General features: G+C 44.2%; 2 protein-coding genes across 3 annotated transcripts in view; one reads left to right on the top strand and one right to left on the bottom strand.

Annotated features, from left to right (window-relative positions):
• Positions 1 to 1759: 1759 nt before the first annotated feature.
• Positions 1760 to 8195, top strand: LOC146618933 (ribonucleoside-diphosphate reductase large subunit). Of its 2 annotated transcripts, none has more exons than XM_085370059.1 (4): positions 1760 to 1953; positions 4901 to 6882; positions 7657 to 7845; positions 7934 to 8195. In XM_085370059.1, the coding sequence occupies exons 1-4, from the start codon at positions 1935 to 1937 to the stop codon at positions 8123 to 8125; spliced, it is 2382 nt and encodes a 793-aa protein (XP_085226185.1). In that variant the 5' UTR covers positions 1760 to 1934; the 3' UTR covers positions 8126 to 8195. The 2 variants fall into 2 exon arrangements, with proteins under 2 accessions (XP_085226185.1, XP_085226186.1); XM_085370060.1 differs by lacking the exon at positions 1760 to 1953 and adding an exon at positions 3502 to 3731.
• Positions 8196 to 11029: 2834 nt separating this feature from the next.
• Positions 11030 to 19573, bottom strand: part of sipa1l3 (signal-induced proliferation-associated 1 like 3) — a 90298-nt gene continuing 81754 nt past the window's right edge. The window contains exons 13-24 of the mRNA XM_085370458.1: positions 19269 to 19517; positions 17727 to 17903; positions 16967 to 17091; positions 15945 to 16054; positions 15411 to 15859; positions 14380 to 14607; positions 13611 to 13773; positions 13348 to 13531; positions 13100 to 13249; positions 12310 to 12436; positions 11846 to 11927; positions 11030 to 11595 (exon numbers count right to left, since the gene is read on the bottom strand). Coding sequence (XP_085226584.1) covers positions 11410 to 11595; positions 11846 to 11927; positions 12310 to 12436; positions 13100 to 13249; positions 13348 to 13531; positions 13611 to 13773; positions 14380 to 14607; positions 15411 to 15859; positions 15945 to 16054; positions 16967 to 17091; positions 17727 to 17903; positions 19269 to 19517 — 2230 coding nt within the window. The 3' untranslated portion in view covers positions 11030 to 11409. The remainder of the gene's footprint in view (positions 11596 to 11845; positions 11928 to 12309; positions 12437 to 13099; positions 13250 to 13347; positions 13532 to 13610; positions 13774 to 14379; positions 14608 to 15410; positions 15860 to 15944; positions 16055 to 16966; positions 17092 to 17726; positions 17904 to 19268; positions 19518 to 19573) is intronic.

Genomic DNA, 19573 nt, shown 5'->3' with positions numbered 1-19573 from the left:
ACTTTGTTAGGTACATCTTCTTGTTCTTGCCTTCAGATTGCCCTTAACCCAAACACTTCAATTCGGCTTCCTGGAAAGTGTTGGAAAATTTGAAGGAGAACATTAATTTGGGACTTTTATTTGTATTTTCATAGGTTTTACAGACATTCCCCGTGGCCATTACCACCAAAGTAAATAAGTAATAGATTTCTGTCATTTTACACACTCACTACTTACCGTTTAAGCCTAAAGAGTCAGATTTCTTTCATTTGCTACAGCAGCATTTCTTTAACATGTAACGTGTAAAACTGAGACATACAGTTAGGATTGCAGTTCTTTTTCTTATATTAAAATATCTCAGGGATTATATGTATCACTAAGCTTCAGCTTCCTGTTTTTAGCTGACAGGAGTGGCACCCTCCTTTTGTTGGGGGGTGGCACATTCATCTGCTAGTGTAGACAGACCTACAGTCATCTGCTGCTGTAGTTCATCTTGCACATGCAGAGATGCTCTTCTGCATCAATTTGAATTTCAGCAGGTTGTATTGATCATGACTACATGCCTAAATGCAGTGAGTTGGTGGCATGTGATTGACTAATTAGATATTTGCAATAAGCCGTTGAATAGAATTGAATACAATGCCTTTATTGTCACAATACAGACATACAATGAGATACAGAGCATCTCCTACTCAGTGCAAACATGTATATAGTGCTGCACAGTTATTGCAACACTATATACAAATGGACAGTATTTATAGAAAAAATATATAAAATGTGCAAATATACAATCTGATAAAATTAAATAAATAAATCAGTCAATATGTAAATAAATAGTGTTGTGTATATACAGTTTGGGTTATTGCACAGTGATGGTTTATAGAGGGAAATCCTTGGAATGGGGGTGAACTGTGTTTATCAGTGCATGTGTGAGTTCAGGGTGGTTATGGCTTTTGGGAAGAAACTGTTCTTGAGTCTGTGGGTCTTTGTGCTATTGCACCTGTAGCGCTTCCCTGAGGAAGCAGGTTGAACAAGTTGAAACCAGGGTGGGAACTGTCTTTGATGATGTTTGTTGCTCTGTTGAGGCAGTGGGAGGAATAAATGTCCATCAGAGAGAGGAGAAGGCAGCCGATGATCTTCTGTGCTGCCTTGACTACACTCTGAAGCCTCACTCTATCTGCCTTAGTGCAGGTGTAGGTGTGCCCAATGAAGTGGCCATTGAGTGTATATTTTCTACTGCTTCTGCAGCACATTAAACTTCAGTGCTTTGCTGTGACAAAGCAAACATGTTTTATTTATTACTGTTTCTCCGGATTTTTAAGTCTTCTGACTCTTTAAGGATTTAAGTTTAAATCAAACCTTTTAAACTGATGCATCAGAAACGTGTAATTCACAAATATAATACTTTGACATGCAGTTATTATTTATACTTTGGTTCTTTGTAAATTACCACTATAATATGTGTTCTTACGATCCAAAATCCTGCCTCTGAAAACAAAACAGACATATATACAAACTGAAAACGCACAATAAACCCCAAACACACCATTTTTTCTGTACTAACTCGGGAATTTTTAACCTTTTCAGACAAATACACCTCATGTACACATACATGTGACATTTTCCTGTTAACAGGATAGTTTACTTTGACTGTAAAAGTTGCTTTTTTGTGTGTTTTGACCCACTGTTATGACACACTTCTCTGTCCCGCCAGATTTGAAGTCCCGCGATGTTGATTGGCCGAGATGCCTGTCCATCTCTTCACTTCCGTGGTGACGCATTCCGTACAAATAGGAGGTGAGCGGGTTTTCTGGGGCTCTTTCGCGCGCTTCTACAGCGAGCAGTCGGCGAGTTAGTGTCCAGCAGCTCGCTGTGATCCCGCGAACAGCTTCGACTGTACCTGGAGAGCTGCTCACACCCCCGTCCCTGAGACAGAGACGCCTGAGCCCGCCAACATGCATGTGATCAAAAGAGGTGAGCGCTGCGATGTTGTAGCAGGCCTCGGTTAGCTTCGTGTGGCGTTACCGGTGATTCTGTCTGCTGTGGGGTTACATCATTTAGCGACAGGCTGGTTAACCTGGACTAGTGAGGAGCTGGTTAGTGCTGCACCGTCCCCCTGACGTGGAGGTTAAACGTGTTTAAGTGGTGGTGGTGGGGTCGGTTGTAGTTTGACAATATGGACTTAGTCTTTGTCTTAAAAGAGGCGCCAAAAGTTTTTATAGCCTCGCAGTGTAACGTCATAAAGAAGATCTATAAACCCTTACAACACCTCCTCTTTGAAGGTAGTTTTGACAGTGTGTTCAGAGTTTGATCTGAACTGTAATGTTCAAACCTTACAGTGTTGAGCAGGTCTTGGCGATGATTGGGAGAAAGAACTCCCAATCATCAAGAAGAGAAATCGGTTCTTTTCCTGTTAAGAGGGTTCAGGGAGGGGCAGCCATCGACTGGTTGGAGGATGAGGGGAGATGGAAGGGAAAAGGAGCAGAGGGAGGAAAAAATAACAACTAAACAAGAGAAGAGTGTAGAAAAAAGATTAATGACAAAACACAAAGAAAAACGATTAATAGAGACTAAATGCATCATAGGAAGAAACTTTACTTTTGGGTTGAGCTTCATCTAAAGATATGATTGTCATCTTCATGCCTTTTTGAGCCTCAGTGTAGCCCCTTGTTATCTGAAACAAGCAGCTTTAGTTTTCTGCCTTTTAAATAAACTGTCCTGTGATTGGTGCTGTGGACTCTGACTCAGCCCAAGACCAGCCTGCCATTTTTCCAGCTTGTGTAGTTATGAGGGCCCAGACTTGGTTGATTCCTTTATGAGGTCAGATCCCTTTGGTGACGGGATCACATTTATCTCTGGATCTAAGGTTCAGGCCAAAGTTCCACCTGCTGACAAAATACAACCAATCCTGAATTTGGTGGTTGTACCTACTGCCTATCGTACCCAGGTATTGTCCTTAGCACATGACCATCCATGGTCAGGACATTTGGGGGTTAACAAGACCTACAGCAGAATTCTGAAACATTTCTTCTGGCCAGGACTGAAATCTGATGTTGTTCAATACTGCCGTACTTGCCATGTATGTTCATTTAAGAACATTATGACTCTCTCAGGTAGTGAATTTTTTTTTTAAATCCTCCAGTAGCATTAACTCGCTCAGAGACTCATAATCATCACCAACTCTGTTAGCAGCACACCACTTATCAAAAAGAGCCCCTTTTTCATGTGCAAACTAGGGCTGAACGATATATCGCATTTGCGATAATATCGCGACATGATCAAGTGCAATTTTCTAACCGCAAAGGCTGCGATTATACTCTGGACATGTCCAAATTCATGGGCTGCATCCTCCTGAGGCCGCATTTGTAGACCGATTACGTCACAGCGACGCGCCGAAGGCTGTCCAAATTACTACCATATCCCAGAATTCATAGCGCGGCCCAGCCAAACTCCAGTTTCCAGCAATGGCGGCCGCTACTAAGTTAAATTACTCATACTAATCTTTCTGGGTCACAAAATAAACTTTTAACATATTTTCAGGCGAGAAAGTAGTTGTGTAAACATCAAATATCTGCTCGGTTTATCAAGATATCCCATATTTGCAAAAGTGCTTCGACGTTTTCAGAGGCGTCTGCTACCCACCAGCTCGACAGCTAGCCGGGAGCTCGAGGGTTACTGATGCGGCCGAGAGCGGCACAACTCCCGGCACATCATTTTCAGATCACCGCGGAGTTTCGCTGCTCGGGTTAAACGTAATATATAAGTCACTTAGACAACCTAAAAATGTTATTGTTGGGCTTTTTTCAGTGTTTTGTTTGTTCGTGAGTAAATCGGTTTGGCTGAGATTAAAGTTATTAGATTAGATAAAATAAAACTTTATTAATCCCCCGGGTGGGTTCCTCCTTGGTTTTCACACAGCTGACTAAACGTCAAACAGAAAACTTATTAAACAGAAGTATGAGACAGTCGAGAATTTACACCAGTGTCTGGTTATATTTTAGATAGCAAGAAGCAGACGGCCGAGTTTATTAAACTCCACCGAGACAGCGGTGACGCTAATCAGAACTAGCCTTCTGATTATCAGAAGGCTAGACCGTCCAATTTCACGCCTTTAAACTTTAAAGGCGTGTTTGTGTGTGTGTTTATACAATTGCTATTATGTTTGCACTTTATGTGTAATGTTACTGACTGCAGAGATCAGTAAGATGTGTGTATTTTTTATTTATTAGTTTTATTTATTTAATATTATTTTTTTAATTGAATGACTGTCTAGTAGTTCACAGATGTCGAAAAACTGAGTGTGGTAAAGCCACTGATTTTTTTTTATGTATATTTCTGCAATCTGCACATTGTACTGACTTTCATTTTAATGTTTACACCAGGGTTCCTTGTCAGCACTTTATGCTCAGATGTTTGTAAGCTAAAAATAAACTATTGTGTATGTTCAAATATACTGTTGTGATTGAAGAAGTTAAATAAAAATGTCAGTCATCAATTCATGCATCACCTCATGTCATCATAACAGAGGTCTGTCTTCCAGGAAAGAACAGTTTAAAATTAATGTAATATAGTATTGGCCATACTATATGATGTATTGCTTGTCTTTGTTTAATAATACAGAAGACAAAGACCTTAAAAAATAATCGCATCGCAATCGCAATATTGGGGCAAAAAATCGCAATTAGATTATTTTCCATAATCGTTCAGCCCTAGTGCAAACTCCACATATGTTTGACTGCTGGACTCTTGTGGTTCCTAAATTTCTGCCTGTAGGCCTCAGGTACCAGTTCATAGGCACGTACAATTGTTTCCTTCAACACTTCATATTTCATGCTCTGCTCTAGCGAAAGTGAAGCTACTACCTCCTGAGCTTTGCCCGCTAATTTACACTGAAGTAAAAACGCGTTTCTCTATTTTTCAGATGGACGCCAAGAGCGCGTCATGTTCGACAAAATCACATCTCGCATCCAGAAGCTTTGCTACGGACTCAACATGGAGTTTGTGGACCCAGCCCAGATCACGATGAAGGTCATCCAGGGTTTGTACAGCGGCGTCACCACTGTGGAGCTCGACACGCTGGCGGCGGAGATCGCTGCCACTCTCACAACCAAGTACCCCGACTACGCCATCCTCGCAGCACGCATCGCCGTCTCTAACTTGCACAAAGAGACGAAGAAGGTGTTCAGCGACGTCATGGAGGACCTGTACAACTACATCAACCCCCTGAACAAACGCCACTCCTCCATGATTTCGAAAGACACACTTGACATTGTTCTTGCAAACAAAGACCGCCTTAACTCGGCCATAATCTATGACAGAGATTTCTCCTACAACTTCTTTGGCTTCAAGACTCTGGAGCGCTCCTACCTGCTAAAGATCAATGGCAAAGTAGCTGAGCGTCCGCAGCACATGCTCATGAGGGTGGCTGTGGGAATCCACGGGACGGATATCGAAGCAGTCATCGAGACCTACAACCTGCTGTCAGAGAAGTGGTTCACCCACGCCTCCCCGACCCTCTTCAATGCTGGAACCAACAGGCCGCAGCTGTCCAGCTGCTTCCTGCTCGCCATGAAGGATGACAGCATCGAGGGGATCTACGACACGCTGAAGCATTGCGCCCTCATCTCCAAATCAGCTGGAGGGATTGGCGTGGCAGTCAGCTGCATTAGATCCACGGGGAGCTACATCGCCGGCACCAACGGCTGTTCCAACGGGCTCGTCCCAATGTTGAGGGTTTACAACAACACAGCGCGTTATGTTGATCAGGGGGGCAACAAAAGACCCGGCGCCTTCGCCATGTACCTGGAGCCCTGGCACTTCGATGTGTTTGACTTCCTGGAGCTGAAGAAGAACACGGGAAAGGAGGAGCAGCGAGCCAGGGACCTGTTCTACGCCCTGTGGATCCCTGACCTCTTCATGAAGCGGGTGGAGAACAACGAAGACTGGTCCCTGATGTGTCCGGCCGACTGCCCCGGGCTGGATGAGTGCTGGGGGGAGGAGTTTGAAGAACTCTACACCAGATATGAGAAGGAGGGGAGGGTGAAGCGTGTGGTGAAGGCTCAGCAGCTATGGTATGCAATCATCGAGTCGCAGACAGAAACCGGGACGCCGTACATGGTCTACAAAGATGCCTGCAACAGGAAGAGCAACCAGCAGAATCTGGGCACCATCAAGTGCAGCAACCTCTGCACGGAAATCGTCGAGTACACTAGCAAGGACGAGGTGGCGGTTTGCAATCTGGCCTCTGTCGCTCTCAACATGTACGTCACCCCTGAGCGGACTTATGACTTTAAAAAATTGGCATCCGTGACCAAAGTAATTGTCAGGAACTTGAACAAGGTTATCGACATCAACTACTACCCGGTGGAAGAAGCCAGGAGGTCGAACATGCGCCACAGGCCGATAGGAATCGGGGTCCAGGGATTGGCTGATGCTTTCATCCTTATGCGTTATCCCTTTGAAAGCCCCGAGGCTCAACTGCTCAACATCCAGATCTTTGAGACTATGTATTATGCCGCTTTGGAAGCGAGCTGCGAGCTGGCCGCCGAGCTCGGCACCTATGAGACGTACGAAGGCTCGCCGGTGAGTAAGGGCATTCTCCAGTACGACATGTGGGAGAAGACGCCAACGGACCTGTGGGACTGGAAGCTGCTGAAGGAGAAGATCGCCAAACATGGCGTGAGGAACAGCCTGCTGCTGTCCCCAATGCCCACGGCCTCCACCGCCCAGATCCTGGGCAACAACGAGTCCATCGAGGCCTACACAAGCAACATCTACACCCGCCGGGTGCTCTCGGGGGAGTTTCAGATCGTCAACCCCCACCTGCTCAAAGACCTGACAGAGAGGGGCCTGTGGAATGAGGAGATGAAGAACCAGCTGATCGCTAACAATGGCTCCATCCAGGTAATCATCAGCAGGGAGGAAAACCATTAAAGATGACAGACATCTCTAGGTTCCAGCTTCTTAGGTGTGAACTTCATTCTGTAGACTAAAATATTGATTCCCAAACATTTCCTTTACAGGAAAAGATAAAATGCCACTTAACTGCTTTTAAATATATACATTTAAAGCTTCAAGACTTGAAAAAAAGCATAATGAAATTAGGCAATACTCCATCTCTTTGCTGTTTTTCATCCTCTTTCATCTTGAATAATTAGTCTTCTAGTTCATCAATTAAAAAACTAATTTCGATTAGGTGCCACAAAGTAAATCACTGAACAGTCAAATATTTAGAGGATCCAAAGCAATCTGTGAAAACACAAAGAAGGAAATCCGTCATCTCAGTCTAACATTCTGAAATGGTCCAATTATTTTTGTAACTATTTCGTTTCCACAGCAAATTGTTTCTTCCTGTTAAAGGGGAGTTTTTCCTCCCCACTGTCACGCAGTGCTTGCTAGGTCATCTGTTGGCGTTTTCTCTCAATTGTTGTCGTTAGCTTACAAAATAAAGCACTGTGACATGAGTGTTGTTGTGATTTGGTGCTACTTAAATAAAATTGAATGGAAAATAGTTTTAAGCATCACATTAGCCCTAAATTCTGGTCTGTGTCCCAAATACCATCAGCTGAGAAGTTTAAGATGTTTTAAGCTCAGGTGGGGTTTTTTTTTCTTCTTGTTTTTACTCCTTTGTGTTTGAACCTGAAACTTTAGTTTTGATTATTTTTTTAATTTTGACAGAACATCAATGAGATCCCAGATGATCTGAAGCAGCTCTACAAAACCGTATGGGAGATCTCACAGAAAACTGTAGTCAAGATGGCTGCCGACCGTGGGGCCTACATTGACCAGAGCCAGTCCCTGAACATCCACATAGCAGAGCCGAACTACGGCAAGCTGACCAGCATGCACTTCTACGGCTGGAAGCAGGTGAGTGTCGAGCTGCACGAGGAGGAGTGAAACCTCACCGTGAAGACATGTTGGGGTTTAAAATAACTCCGTCTTTCTCCCACCGCAGGGTCTGAAGACTGGGATGTACTATCTGAGGACCAAGCCTGCCGCCAACCCCATCCAGTTCACCCTGAACAAGGAGAAGCTGAAGGAGGCACAGCCGGCCACGTCCTCGGAGCAGGAGATCAAAGAGCGCAACACGGCGGCCATGGTGTGCTCTCTGGAGAACAAGGACGAGTGCCTGATGTGCGGCTCGTAAACGTTTCCGACCTGCTGAAGCCCTGGATCTTCTTCCTTGACTTAAAGCTTCTTCCACTACAGTTCAGAGTTATAAATCAGTATTGTATAAAGTAAACTTCCTGTCGACTCAAAGACAGAAAGCACTTACTGTAAAATACATTTGAGACTTTTTCTAACAACTTGTGTTGATTGTGTAAAATCTGTTTCATTGACGCTTTGTCTGCTATAAACAAACTGGACTGAATGTGTTTGTTTTTTTTTCTTAGTTGTATTCACTGCTGTGACAAAATTGTGCCACACTTAACAGAACTGCAATCAAGTGTTTATGATAAAGAGGGGTGATTACTTTTCAAACAGGGTCTGGTAGGTTCGGTTTTTTTATTTTTTATTTTTCTCCTCAAATGAAATTTAAATACAGAATTTAAAAAAAAATAATAATTTACTCAGGTTCTTTATGTCGGACACCGATGGGAGAGACTGTTTTTACCAGTTTATTAATGAAAAAATGTACTGATTAATTCATTTAACCAGGAACCTAAAAATGAAAACTGGGACAGACAGCAAAATTTTTTTTTTTCAAATGTACTGTTAATGCAGCAAAAATCTGCTTCATGTTTAAGTGAAAAACATTTTCTTTACATACACAGAATTTACTAACTCCTTACAACCCTGCAGTCGTTTTCTAAAATCTGAAACTAAAAGGTTATTTTTGAACCGCAGCTCAAAAACTCAAAGACCAGAAACCAGCAAATGTTTTGACTTATTTTTAATATATTTTTTTTATAAAACAATGAAAACATAATTTACACTTTTAAAATGTACACGTTATTACAACCCAAAGAAAACCAAACCCTTGCTTCAGTTATTCCTGCTGAATGCAGGAAACATCGATGGAAAGAGGAACAATGAGGCTTGAGGAAAAAGTAAAGGAAGGAGGAATTGAAGAGAAAACACAGTACCCTCTCATCTTCACTATTGTCTGCAACAGTGACCAACATGTCAAAAATAAATTATAAAAATATTAACAACAAAAAACAAAGAGAATAACTGGTCGCACAATATTACCAGTAATAATGCATTATTGGATTTGTTCAATAGGGGTCCTTGTGTATGCTTTAAATAGCTTAAAATTATACATAACAAGATTTATATATATATATGTAAAAAACAAACAAAAACAACCTTGCCCCTTTTACATCAGCAAACTAAAGATTAAGACTTGAAGACACTAAAATCACAGCTACACCTGCAGAGCTGTGTGGATGGAGGACATCCTGCTAACAGGAACCCGACTGAAGCTGCTTAAAGACAAAAAATGACAAAGGAAAAACTGGGATGACAACAACCCAGAGAAGGAGGCGGTGGGTTTAAAGCGGGTGCTGCAGAGAGAGAGAGAGGAGCGGGGGTGGGGTGAAGAAGGCGTTAGTTATCCTCCGGGGTCAGTGACAAAAAAAAAAAAAAGGTTTTATTTGGCTCTTCCAGCAATTTGAAACATCCTGCTGCCCAAAAACATTTAAAGGGACAACGGTGCAGACAGCAGGGTGACGTCTGTCATCATCAACCCCCCCTCCCCCCCCAACGGTCGAGTGTTGTTAACAGCATCCTGAGGAACCTGAGTGGAAACTTTAAACAGATCCAGTTAAAGAGAAACCTCCTGTTTTATCAGAGAGATGAGAGTGCAGTACAGTTTTAGCAGGGCGAGGGGGTTGGGGTGTACTGTCTATTCACTGCCAGCATTCAAAAATATGTTTCTGTATGAAAAATACAGTACACAGTATCATTGAGAGCACTGTCGCAGTATAAAACACAAGAAAAGTCCTCTCAAACAAGCACATCTGTCCTGATGTGACGGGCTTTCAGGTACAGTACATGTTTCCTGTGAGCGCGCTCAGCCGGAGACGGAGCTTCACTGGATCACAAATACATGAAGACTTGAGAACACTTTGAGAAAATACACTTATTTACTTTCTTGGTGAGGCTGTTGCACATGCTTTATGCACTCCAGTTCAGTTTGTGACGTCTTAAAACACAAAAACAACAACCGGCTCGCTCTGCTGCCCGACACACGAAATCATAAACAACACAAGGTTTGTTAAAGGACGTCGGCTAGAGGTTACAGCGATGTGATGGAAGCAATTTGATTTCACAAAAGCAAAAATAACATGACGTGTGTGAGCCATCGAATCACCTCATAACTACCAGCTCTTCTGAGAGCTGCCAGGAGCGAGAAGTTGGCTGATTTTTAAACATTTCTCCAGTTTTACAGTAATCCAGCTACAGCAGTTGGTACGTCCAATAAAAAAGGTAAAAATGAAAGTTTATTCGCCATGCTTTATTCCCCAAAACATAAACAATATGGTCAAAACTGGGCTCATGTGGGGCTACGCCAACCACATCACTTCAGAATAAGCTCTTCACCAGAAAGCAGGTAAGTGTAACTCTCAAAATTCTGCAACTAAAACCAAACAAAGGACCCGCTTAAGGTTAAAGCAACCATCATTTCATTCAGGTCTGAGATGATCGGGCACTGCTGAGGACGCTGCTCTGTGTGGGAGATACGACGCCGCCACGCTGGCGAGCTCTGCGACCGTTTGCTCTCGGCACACTGATGGCTTGATTCACATCCGTGGGCCGCCGCGGGTCACCCGTGTAAACGGAGGGCAGGAAAACGAGGCCCACAGGGTTCAGATTACAGTAAACAGGTTTGTTCATCACTCCGCTGTCCACACACACACACACACACACACACACACACACACACACACACACACACACACACACACACACACACCTTTAGTACGTCTCTTATACAATATCAGTACATTGTCGATATAACTGATATATGAGAATTGTACCACACAGGTATCTATCTACAGTACCACGTCTGTAGAGCTTCCTCTCTTCTAGTGCATTCTGGGAGATGCAGTCTTATTTATTTATTTTTTTGGCTGATTGGCTGCAGGAACAGTATTAGGCCTCTCCAGGTGATGTAGTGTTCTCTAAAACAGTCAGGATCTCCACTCCTGCTCGCTCCTCCGGCATAGTAGCAGATGTATTTACACCGTGTGACAAATATCCAGACGTCAGTTAGAAAAATAAACAGGCTCAGAGCAGGGAGCGTGTAGAGAGGGAGGTTCTCTACTGGAAGGGTTTAAAAAAATCCAGATCATCTTTTTCTCTCTGGTTTAAGGCAGCCCAGTGGAAGCTGAGTGTGACATCTGCCGCCCCTGTGAGTGCAAGGAATCATGGGAACTGAAAGCCCCTCCCTCTGGCCTGAACCTCACTCTCTTCCTTGGCTGTCGGTCACTCCCTCTGTGAATCGGCTAAGGAGTGAGCCTCGTGGTCGCTGCCCGGCTTGTTGAGATTGGTCAGAAGCACGCTGAACTTGCGCAGCTGCTCGCTGGCAGTCTGGCTCTCCACCTGCAGCCGCTGGTTGTTCTCTCTCAGGTTGGCCATCTCAGCGAGTAAGACGACCTTATCTTGCTTCTCCTGTAATAGAGAGGAGGAGAAATAAAGGCAATGTTCAGTTATCAAAGACCAAATAACATCTGCATGGAGCCACAAATACATGTGAGCCTCATAATGAAAGTGATGCAGCTTTTAAACATAAATCAACATCAGCAACACATGTAAATCAAGTCTTTAAGAAGACATGACTCCACAGTCACTTATTATCGATTATTTGGTTCTTTAACCTCAGAGGGTTCCTGCTTTAGAGAGAAAAACAAAAGGCTCTCACTTTCTCCAGGTCATTGTTCAGCTGCTTCAGCATCACTTCCAGGTGGTAGAGCCGACCGGACAGATCGTTGGGCACCTCATCGCTGTAACACACACAAACACACCTGGCATTCGTTACCGTGGATCCAGTGATTACACACACAAAACACCGCTGTGATGTGCACGCCGCAGGTAAACAGACAGGTTTTACTGGTTTTATTATGAGGATCCGAAAGCTCGTCATCTTCAGTAAAAACCTTTTTTTTTTTTTTTATAAAAGTGTGCTGCTCACTGGCAGGACAAACAGCCTCTCTGGTGCCACAGAGTTAACAAACTTTTAATTCTGGTGAAAACGCTGAAAAGAAGATGCTGATAAACTACCACCAGGTGGCAGTAGTGACTTATGAAAACCTGAATATTTACAGGCGCTTTCTGCTTCTTTACAACATGTTGTTCTGGATCTCTGTAACCGAGGGGCTGACCTACCTGCTGAGTGTGGGCGTGGTCCGTGGCGTCTGAGGAGTCTGAAACTGGACTGGACTAGCGGCCGGTCTCGTGTCTGGACCTCCGAGCTGCGGGTCAGTCAGCGAGAACAGGGAACCCGCTCTTTGTGCTGCAAAATAAACACATGATCGTGCTTTTAAAAAGCCTTTTCCACGTAAAGCACATCCCCAAAAAGAAAAGGAGTGCTCTAAAAACCTTTCCTGGGAAAAAAAAAGTGGTAAAAGAAGGTAAAAAGCAACCAAATCCCAGCAGCCACATAAAACGATCCTCTGGGTGCAAAAAAAAAATAAAAATATATATACGAGTCTAAGCACCGAGGCTCCACTGAATGATTAACAGTCCAAAATTTTTTCCAGGTCCAATAAAACGATCGGTGTGGCTGCTCTGCCAGATGTTACAATAAAGTTAAACATCTGTGAAAAAACAGGGTTTAGTGGAGTGAAGTTAGCAGTAGCTTAGCGAGTGATAAGGAAGTTTTTTTGTTGTTTTTTTTAAGTAAAGCACTACTTCAGCTTTGCATGTAAAGAAAAGCAGAAAACATAACAGTTAACATAGAAAGCTGTGCTGCTACAAACACATCAGCACTGAGAGGACGTAGACTGCTCAGGGTTCCTAACAGCCAGACGAATGTTCAAAGATCTGACATGACTCCATCCTCAGCACGGGTGAGGTCGGGGTCGATATTTCCGGGAGACTCTTGTAGAGATGGTGGTTACCTCATCACTCACAAATCAGGTTATGTTACATTTAATACTGAAATATCCACCCTCACCTTCGTACGCCTTAGCAGCGTTGACCAGGCTGGACCACTCGAGTCCGCTGGCTGTGTCAGGGAGGGGCATCATGCCGGGGTCGAGCCTCCTCAGAGGGGGGAGCTTGTCTCTCACTTCGGTCAGAGAGAGCTCGGATGCAGAGAGCGGCACTGAGGGGCAGCAGAGTCATGATTAATGATCTGAACACAATCACAGCAGGTTTGCTTTAGTCGCTGCAAGTCACTGGGAGGAGAATCGAGGCACTCACCCTTCTTGCTCTGCATGTGGTTGGAGTGGTTGGAGGAGCCGGCGTGTTTGCGTGTGGGCAGCGTGCAGGTGAACAGCACGTCGCTGGGAGTCGTCTGGTTCTCAGAGCTGGCGAAGCCGGCGTCCCTGCGTCCGCTGCACAGCGACTCGTCGGAAAAGGTGCGCTGCAGGGGGCGTCTGGGAGACTGCAGGGAGAAAGGTCAGAGGTCAGAGCTGTGTGCTCATGAGAGGAAAACGGATATCATCCACCAGCACAATGCTCACAGGGTCTCTCTGCGGCGTCTCCCCCGGGTTGTCCATGATGATCAGTTTCTTCAGGTCGTCCTCGATGCTGCTCTTGTACGTCCGTCGTGGCGAGCGCAGGTCCCTCAGTGACGCTCGCAGACGAGGTTGTCCAAACACGTTCTTTGAATTTGTGTCCACCTGCCTGGAGACACAAGATATGAGAACAAAACACAAACATACAGTCTTCCTTTATTGAACACTGCTTCCTGCCTCTTTCCACGGTAAGAAACTATGTTCCACTTTATTCTGCCTACAGTATCCTCCAGTGTTTGTTGGTCCACTGCCACTCACAGGAGAGTCAGAACTCTTTGGATGGTTTCGAGTAAAAACAAACACGTGTTGAAGGATTTCACTTTGTTTAGGAGCGATCACGCGCTCCCCGGGTGGATGGATATACGGACTTGGAAAGTTGTTCCGATCACTTTGTTTTGTGGATGTGATTTTAAGTAACAAAGTGAAAACGAGGCAGATGTTACAAAGTTCATGGCCACTGTGCGGGCCCAAGTTTGACTCCACGGATAAAGACACAAAAAGCCAAATGCCTTCAATTTCATTGATCAGCGCTTTAAAAATATGAAATTTTAAAACATAATTTGCACTGTTAATCACACATTTATGTCCACCATCCTTTTGAGTACGAGGTCATTTATATGATTATTTTGGTATAAAAGGAGGTGCCTAAAAATAATTTCTATCCCGGAAGAAGAACCAAGCATCAGAGCAGATCCGCTGAGGCTGTCGCTCTTACTTCTTGCTGTTGCTGCTGTCGGAGCTCGATGCTGTAGTCGAGTTTGAAGGAGAGGGGTTGGAGTCTTCTGCATGCCAACCGCTTGGTGTGCTCTTGCCATATGATGACTTGGGGGCGGAGCTGGACAGAGGGGTGGAGCTTAGCTTAGCTGAAGTGGGCGTTGCGGTAGAGGCTCGGACAGGCCGTGGTTTCTCCACTGGAGTTTTGTAACCCTGCGGTGTGTAGGCCCTGAAGGTTACAGAAAACAGACAGGAAACATGTTTGTTGTTTGAATGAGGACAAACATTTAAAAATCATTTGTATTTTGACTGCATCAATTGAACTGAAACACATCCTGTGCTCAGACAGGGGTGATTTTTTTTATGAAATAGTAAAATGTGTCAGTTTAAATATCAGATGTTTTCTACGCTCTAATGTGAATATAGTATGGGTTTATGAGCTTTCCAAATCATTGAATTCTTTTTTTATCCACATCTTAAACAATGTTCTGGCTTTTTAGGACTTGGGGTTACGTGTCTCGATCATCATGTGACACATCGCATGCACAGAGTACAGAACAAGAGCTGCTGGGACTCAGAGTTTCAGCACAGATTGCTTTAATCCAGCACGGAGTGACCGAAGCGGGTGGAGGTTTGTGTGCTGAATCCCTGCGTGGATTTATATCACAGCCCTGACAGTTATAAAACCACGAGAGCAAGAGATCACATGATGATCTTTATGTTTGACAAGGATTAGACGGCCATAATCCTACTTTTTCTCTACATTTAGTTTAGTATTGAACATTTTCAGTCATGTGATGATGCTACATAAACTAAAGACTGATAAAAACACTCTAAAGTGATTAATAAGCACATGAATCTGAGCCTAAAACTGTAACATTCACTCTATTCTGTGACAAAACAAATTTCCCACGTGTGGGACTAATAAAGGTTATCTTATCTTATCTTATCTATTCACTGTCCATGGGGCCTGGCATTCTTACAGGAAAAGGATCAGCAGGCGATGCATCTCATCAGGAGTTTGTCACTTACCTGGGCTTGAAAGCATCCATTTTATCAGCGCTGGAGCCAGGAGGAGGGAACGTCCTCGTCCTGTACCCTTTGTTCTGATTGGCCGCAGCTGGTATAATGGGCGAAGACTCTCGTCTCTTAGCCTCCCCCCCGCTGCCGCCGCTCCTTCCCACCGACAGCTCCGGGATGCCACTGTAGGTCGCAGAGCTGTGCATGGCCTTGTGGGACTGGCTGTTGGACATGTTACTGTGGCGACTGTTTCCGTAGTGGGTCGAGGCGTCGATGCCGCTATCGTTGGATCCGCCCTTGTTAAGGAGGTCGGGGTCAGGATCGGCCGGCTCACCGAGGCAACCCACGCCTCCTCGCTCTCCAGGTGCGCCTCCGTCGAACCAGCGCTCGTCGCTGTGGCTGCTCGAGGCGTTACTGGACAGGGTGTTGCTGCTGGAGTGGCTGGAGTACTGAGTCTCACCCTGCGGAGGACACAGAGTCAGAGGAGCTCAGCGAAAAGGCGAAAGGTGGAAAGAAGAGAGACGCAGTGTTGATGTTGAGTCTGACCTTCGAGTGTCTGTTTGGAGAGTCTTTCCCCGGGACATCCTGTCTGGGCATTCTCCTCTGCCCCCCTCCACCACCTGGTCCTCGAGACGCTGGGACATGCCAGAGAGGCTCTGCATCCAAACACACACATAGACAGACACTCTCAGGATTATAACAAATCACACTGAACGTCCACGGCTGTCAAAGAGGATTAAATACTTATAGCACATTTAAACACTGACCTCCCCCCACACACCAAAACCACACTCAGCAGCCTCTAGTCTGAGCAACAACTGCACTCTTTAAAGCAGCATGAAAACAACACATAAGAAGAGTACATATCTATAGAATAAATGGAAGTGAGAAATTCTGTAAAAACTGTAAAAAAAAAAACAACCCCACTACATTACATACAAAAAGGAAATGGGATGCTGAAGTACGCACAGAAATACCACCGGAAATATGCAGTGAAGCACATTCAGCAACAAGTTAAAATTCATGGAACTGAATAAATAAATTATAACTGAAAGTTATAATGTGGTACACAAGCTAGGACTCATTTGCACATACTCTGGATTTGTCCAAATTCAGACACATAATAATGTCTCTGATGCCCTCAAGAAGATATTTCGCCAAAATCTTGCAAAAGAGTCCAAGATCGCATTGCTCAGGGGTCAGCTAATAGATATCTTATACGACTACTATTGACAGCAGGAGTTAAAAGCACTATCAGCATATCAACCATATGATTGGATGTTTGGGAAATCTGATAGAATAACATACTACTTAGGGCTTCAGAAAGGCTTGTTTATCAGCAGATAGAGACCTATTTTTTAGGACATTTAAACAATAATGTGAGACTTTTACAAGTCTCTGTTTAGACGTCAGCAATGAAAATATGTAGGGTGATGTTTAACTGTTTTTAAAAACCAAACCAATAAAAAACTCATTTTTTGCTCCTTATGAGATTTTACATTATATGTTACATAAGAGTAGACACATACAAGTGAGTTCAACATTTACTTCTGAAGGTGGTGCTGTACCTGTTTTGCTGCGCTCCATGGTACTCTCCTGACTGGTAAAGCCTGACGAAGATTCTCCACTGGAGAGGAGGTCCACACCGAGGTGAGGATCATACGGCAGCAGGGGGCGCTGTCCTGTTCCAAATCTATATGAACCACAGGAGAAACATTAGTGAACACATTCGCAGGGATTTTCCCGGTCCCTGGAGCTGCATATGTTTAAGGTGACGAGTCTGTTCTACCTTACTAAACAGAAGTCTGTGAATCCTCCTGCTGTTTCTGACCAAAATTGCATTTTGTGTTGCTCTGCTCTTTTAATCAGTCCTGATGTTATAATTGGTGGAAGGTCAAAACCCTTTTTCAAATAAAATAAGATGTACAGCTACTCAGACATCACGACAGAAAGGACACACTCTGGAATAAAACTCCCCAGCTGTAAAAATATAACGTTTCTGACTAACAGAGAACATTTCCAGCTTCTGCTTTGCATCCCTGTGGCGGTTGAATAAAACAAGTTTTTCTGGTTGGGTGAGATGTTATCAACCTCCACAGTGTGAGGAAGAGCCACCCACACAACAGATCCTTCCTCTGGGAGACTGTGTGTTCATACACGTCTAACTGCAGACCTGGTCGTGCCGCGCTATTCAGCCTGCGATTTGAACCAATATATTCCACCTTCAGCACACAAAGCATTTACGAGTAAAACCAGACATGTTTGATCAAGATCAAACGAGTGACAGTGGAGAGCTTGCAGAGTAAAACACCACACACCCACACACACCTGTCGGGTGAAGGTTTGTAGCGCACAAAGGGGCCCGGTGAGATTCCAGGTGGTCCCATCGTGGTGAGACTGACCAGGCCGGAGGGAGGAGAGGAGAAGCTGGCTGAGGGGTTTCTGTAGGGCCTGTCGCCTCCTGCAGGAGACAGGCTGTAGTGGTTCTCTGGGTAGCTGACCGGCCTGAAATACACAAAGGACGGTGGGTAATCGAGAGAAACAAGCGTACTACAGAGAGGTGATTGATACATAACACAAATAAGAGAGATTTAAAATAACTGAGGACTAGTGTGTCTGTGTGTCACTCAAAAGAGCAAAACAGACTGAAAACACAATGAAAACAGCTTAAAATGTGTTGTTTTAGACAAACACCTGGAACCAACTCAAGTTTAAAAAACTAGTATTGACAGTTTTTGGGGAAAAAACTTCTTTAAGTGGAATAAAACCACACAAAGACTTTATTGTTTCCACTTTTTAGGTGAAACAAAATGCCAGGGTATCATTTACTATCAATACAAGTTTACGACCGTCTGGCAGGCTTATACGGTGCAGTAATCACACGAGTTAGCCTGAGGGCTTTTGTTACTTCACACATATCTGCCTCGGAAAACCCTGATGTGAAATGTTATATAGAAGGATTTCAGGAGCCGTGCACAGGAGTTCCATCATATTTATGGTTTTTGTATGAAGAAAACATCCTGATGACAGGACTAAGCAGGTTTTCTTGGAGCAGTCACAGTTCATGTTCGGTTTATCCATGATGTCATCCAGCTGACATCACTTTTCCTCAAACATTCATTCAGTGATTTAACATCAAATCTTTCATCAGACAACATAAACAAACTAAGACAAGGAGCTGCAGAACAACTGTTTAGTTAAAATGCAATAAAACATTTCATCTACAGCCACCTGTACAGCTGCAGCAGTTTTCTCCTCATCTCTATAATTAACTGTGTAAGATGATGACAGCTCCGTGATGTAAAACTGAAAATGCGACGAGGATTGAGGAGTTTGGACGAGGATACTATCTACTACAGGAAGCCTTTGTGAAGATGGCTCACTGCAATGCATATCACACTTTTACACCCATCATTAATTATTGCTTTAAGTCTTAATGAACAAATATCCTCATAGTATGCTGAAGAATGCTGACTGGATTCACTAACTTCATACAATATGCAGTTAAAGCTGAAGTAGGTGACAAGATTTTGTCATCACTGGACAAAGACATCCATAACAACCTTTTCGCATTCATTACTTAAAGGAAATTTGACTCCTGCACCTCCTCCAAGGTCTGTATGAGGCTTTAGAACATCTAGCCTAGAACAAAGACTTTGGCCACTCACTGAGCTTTTCAGGTGAAGAGTACAATGAGGAAAAAAAAGTCAAAGCAGCTGCTGTTGTCCCTTTTCTACATTTCTACACACTGCAGGCTTTAAACACTTTTTATACTTGCTTTTTTCCCCTTAAAATCTGAATTTTAATGGAGTGATAAATAAAGACTTGGTGCAAGTGGGGCAGCAGCACATGTGTAGAAGTGAGGCTCACCTCTTGGAGCTGAGGTGCTGAGGCTCTCTGTAGGGAACTGGCATCAGGGGCTTGTGTGAGCGTACTAGTGGAGGAGGTGGGGGGCCGATGGGGGCCCAGCGCTGCATGCTAGTGGGGTGGAGCACTTGAGGAACAGGTGAGTTCTCCCATCGCCAGGTCTGGCGAGGAGAGGGTCGGTATCCTGCTGCTAGAGGCTCAGGTTCTGGTTTCTGCTCCATGGTCTTCATCTCGTACTCCTCGGTGCAGCCCCTACAGAGACAGAGGAGGACAGTTTATAACGGTACAGAGACACCACATCCACTACA

The sequence above is a fragment of the Diplotaxodon limnothrissa genome, linkage group LG14 (genome assembly GCF_057381915.1).
Source record: "Diplotaxodon limnothrissa isolate DT_005_m linkage group LG14, D_limnothrissa_male_GT1.1, whole genome shotgun sequence".
Lineage (NCBI taxonomy): Eukaryota > Metazoa > Chordata > Actinopteri > Cichliformes > Cichlidae > Diplotaxodon > Diplotaxodon limnothrissa.
The sequence above is the reverse complement of the archived record's forward strand: the minus strand, read 5'-3'. Positions and strand labels throughout refer to the sequence as shown.

Excerpts from the sequence above, each read along its gene's own strand:
- LOC146618933 (XM_085370059.1), top strand. Across the intron at positions 6,883-7,656 it reads CTAACAATGGCTCCATCCAG|AACATCAATGAGATCCCAGA; the intron begins GTAATCATCAGC and ends TAATTTTGACAG. Across the intron at positions 7,846-7,933 it reads ACTTCTACGGCTGGAAGCAG|GGTCTGAAGACTGGGATGTA; the intron begins GTGAGTGTCGAG and ends CTCCCACCGCAG.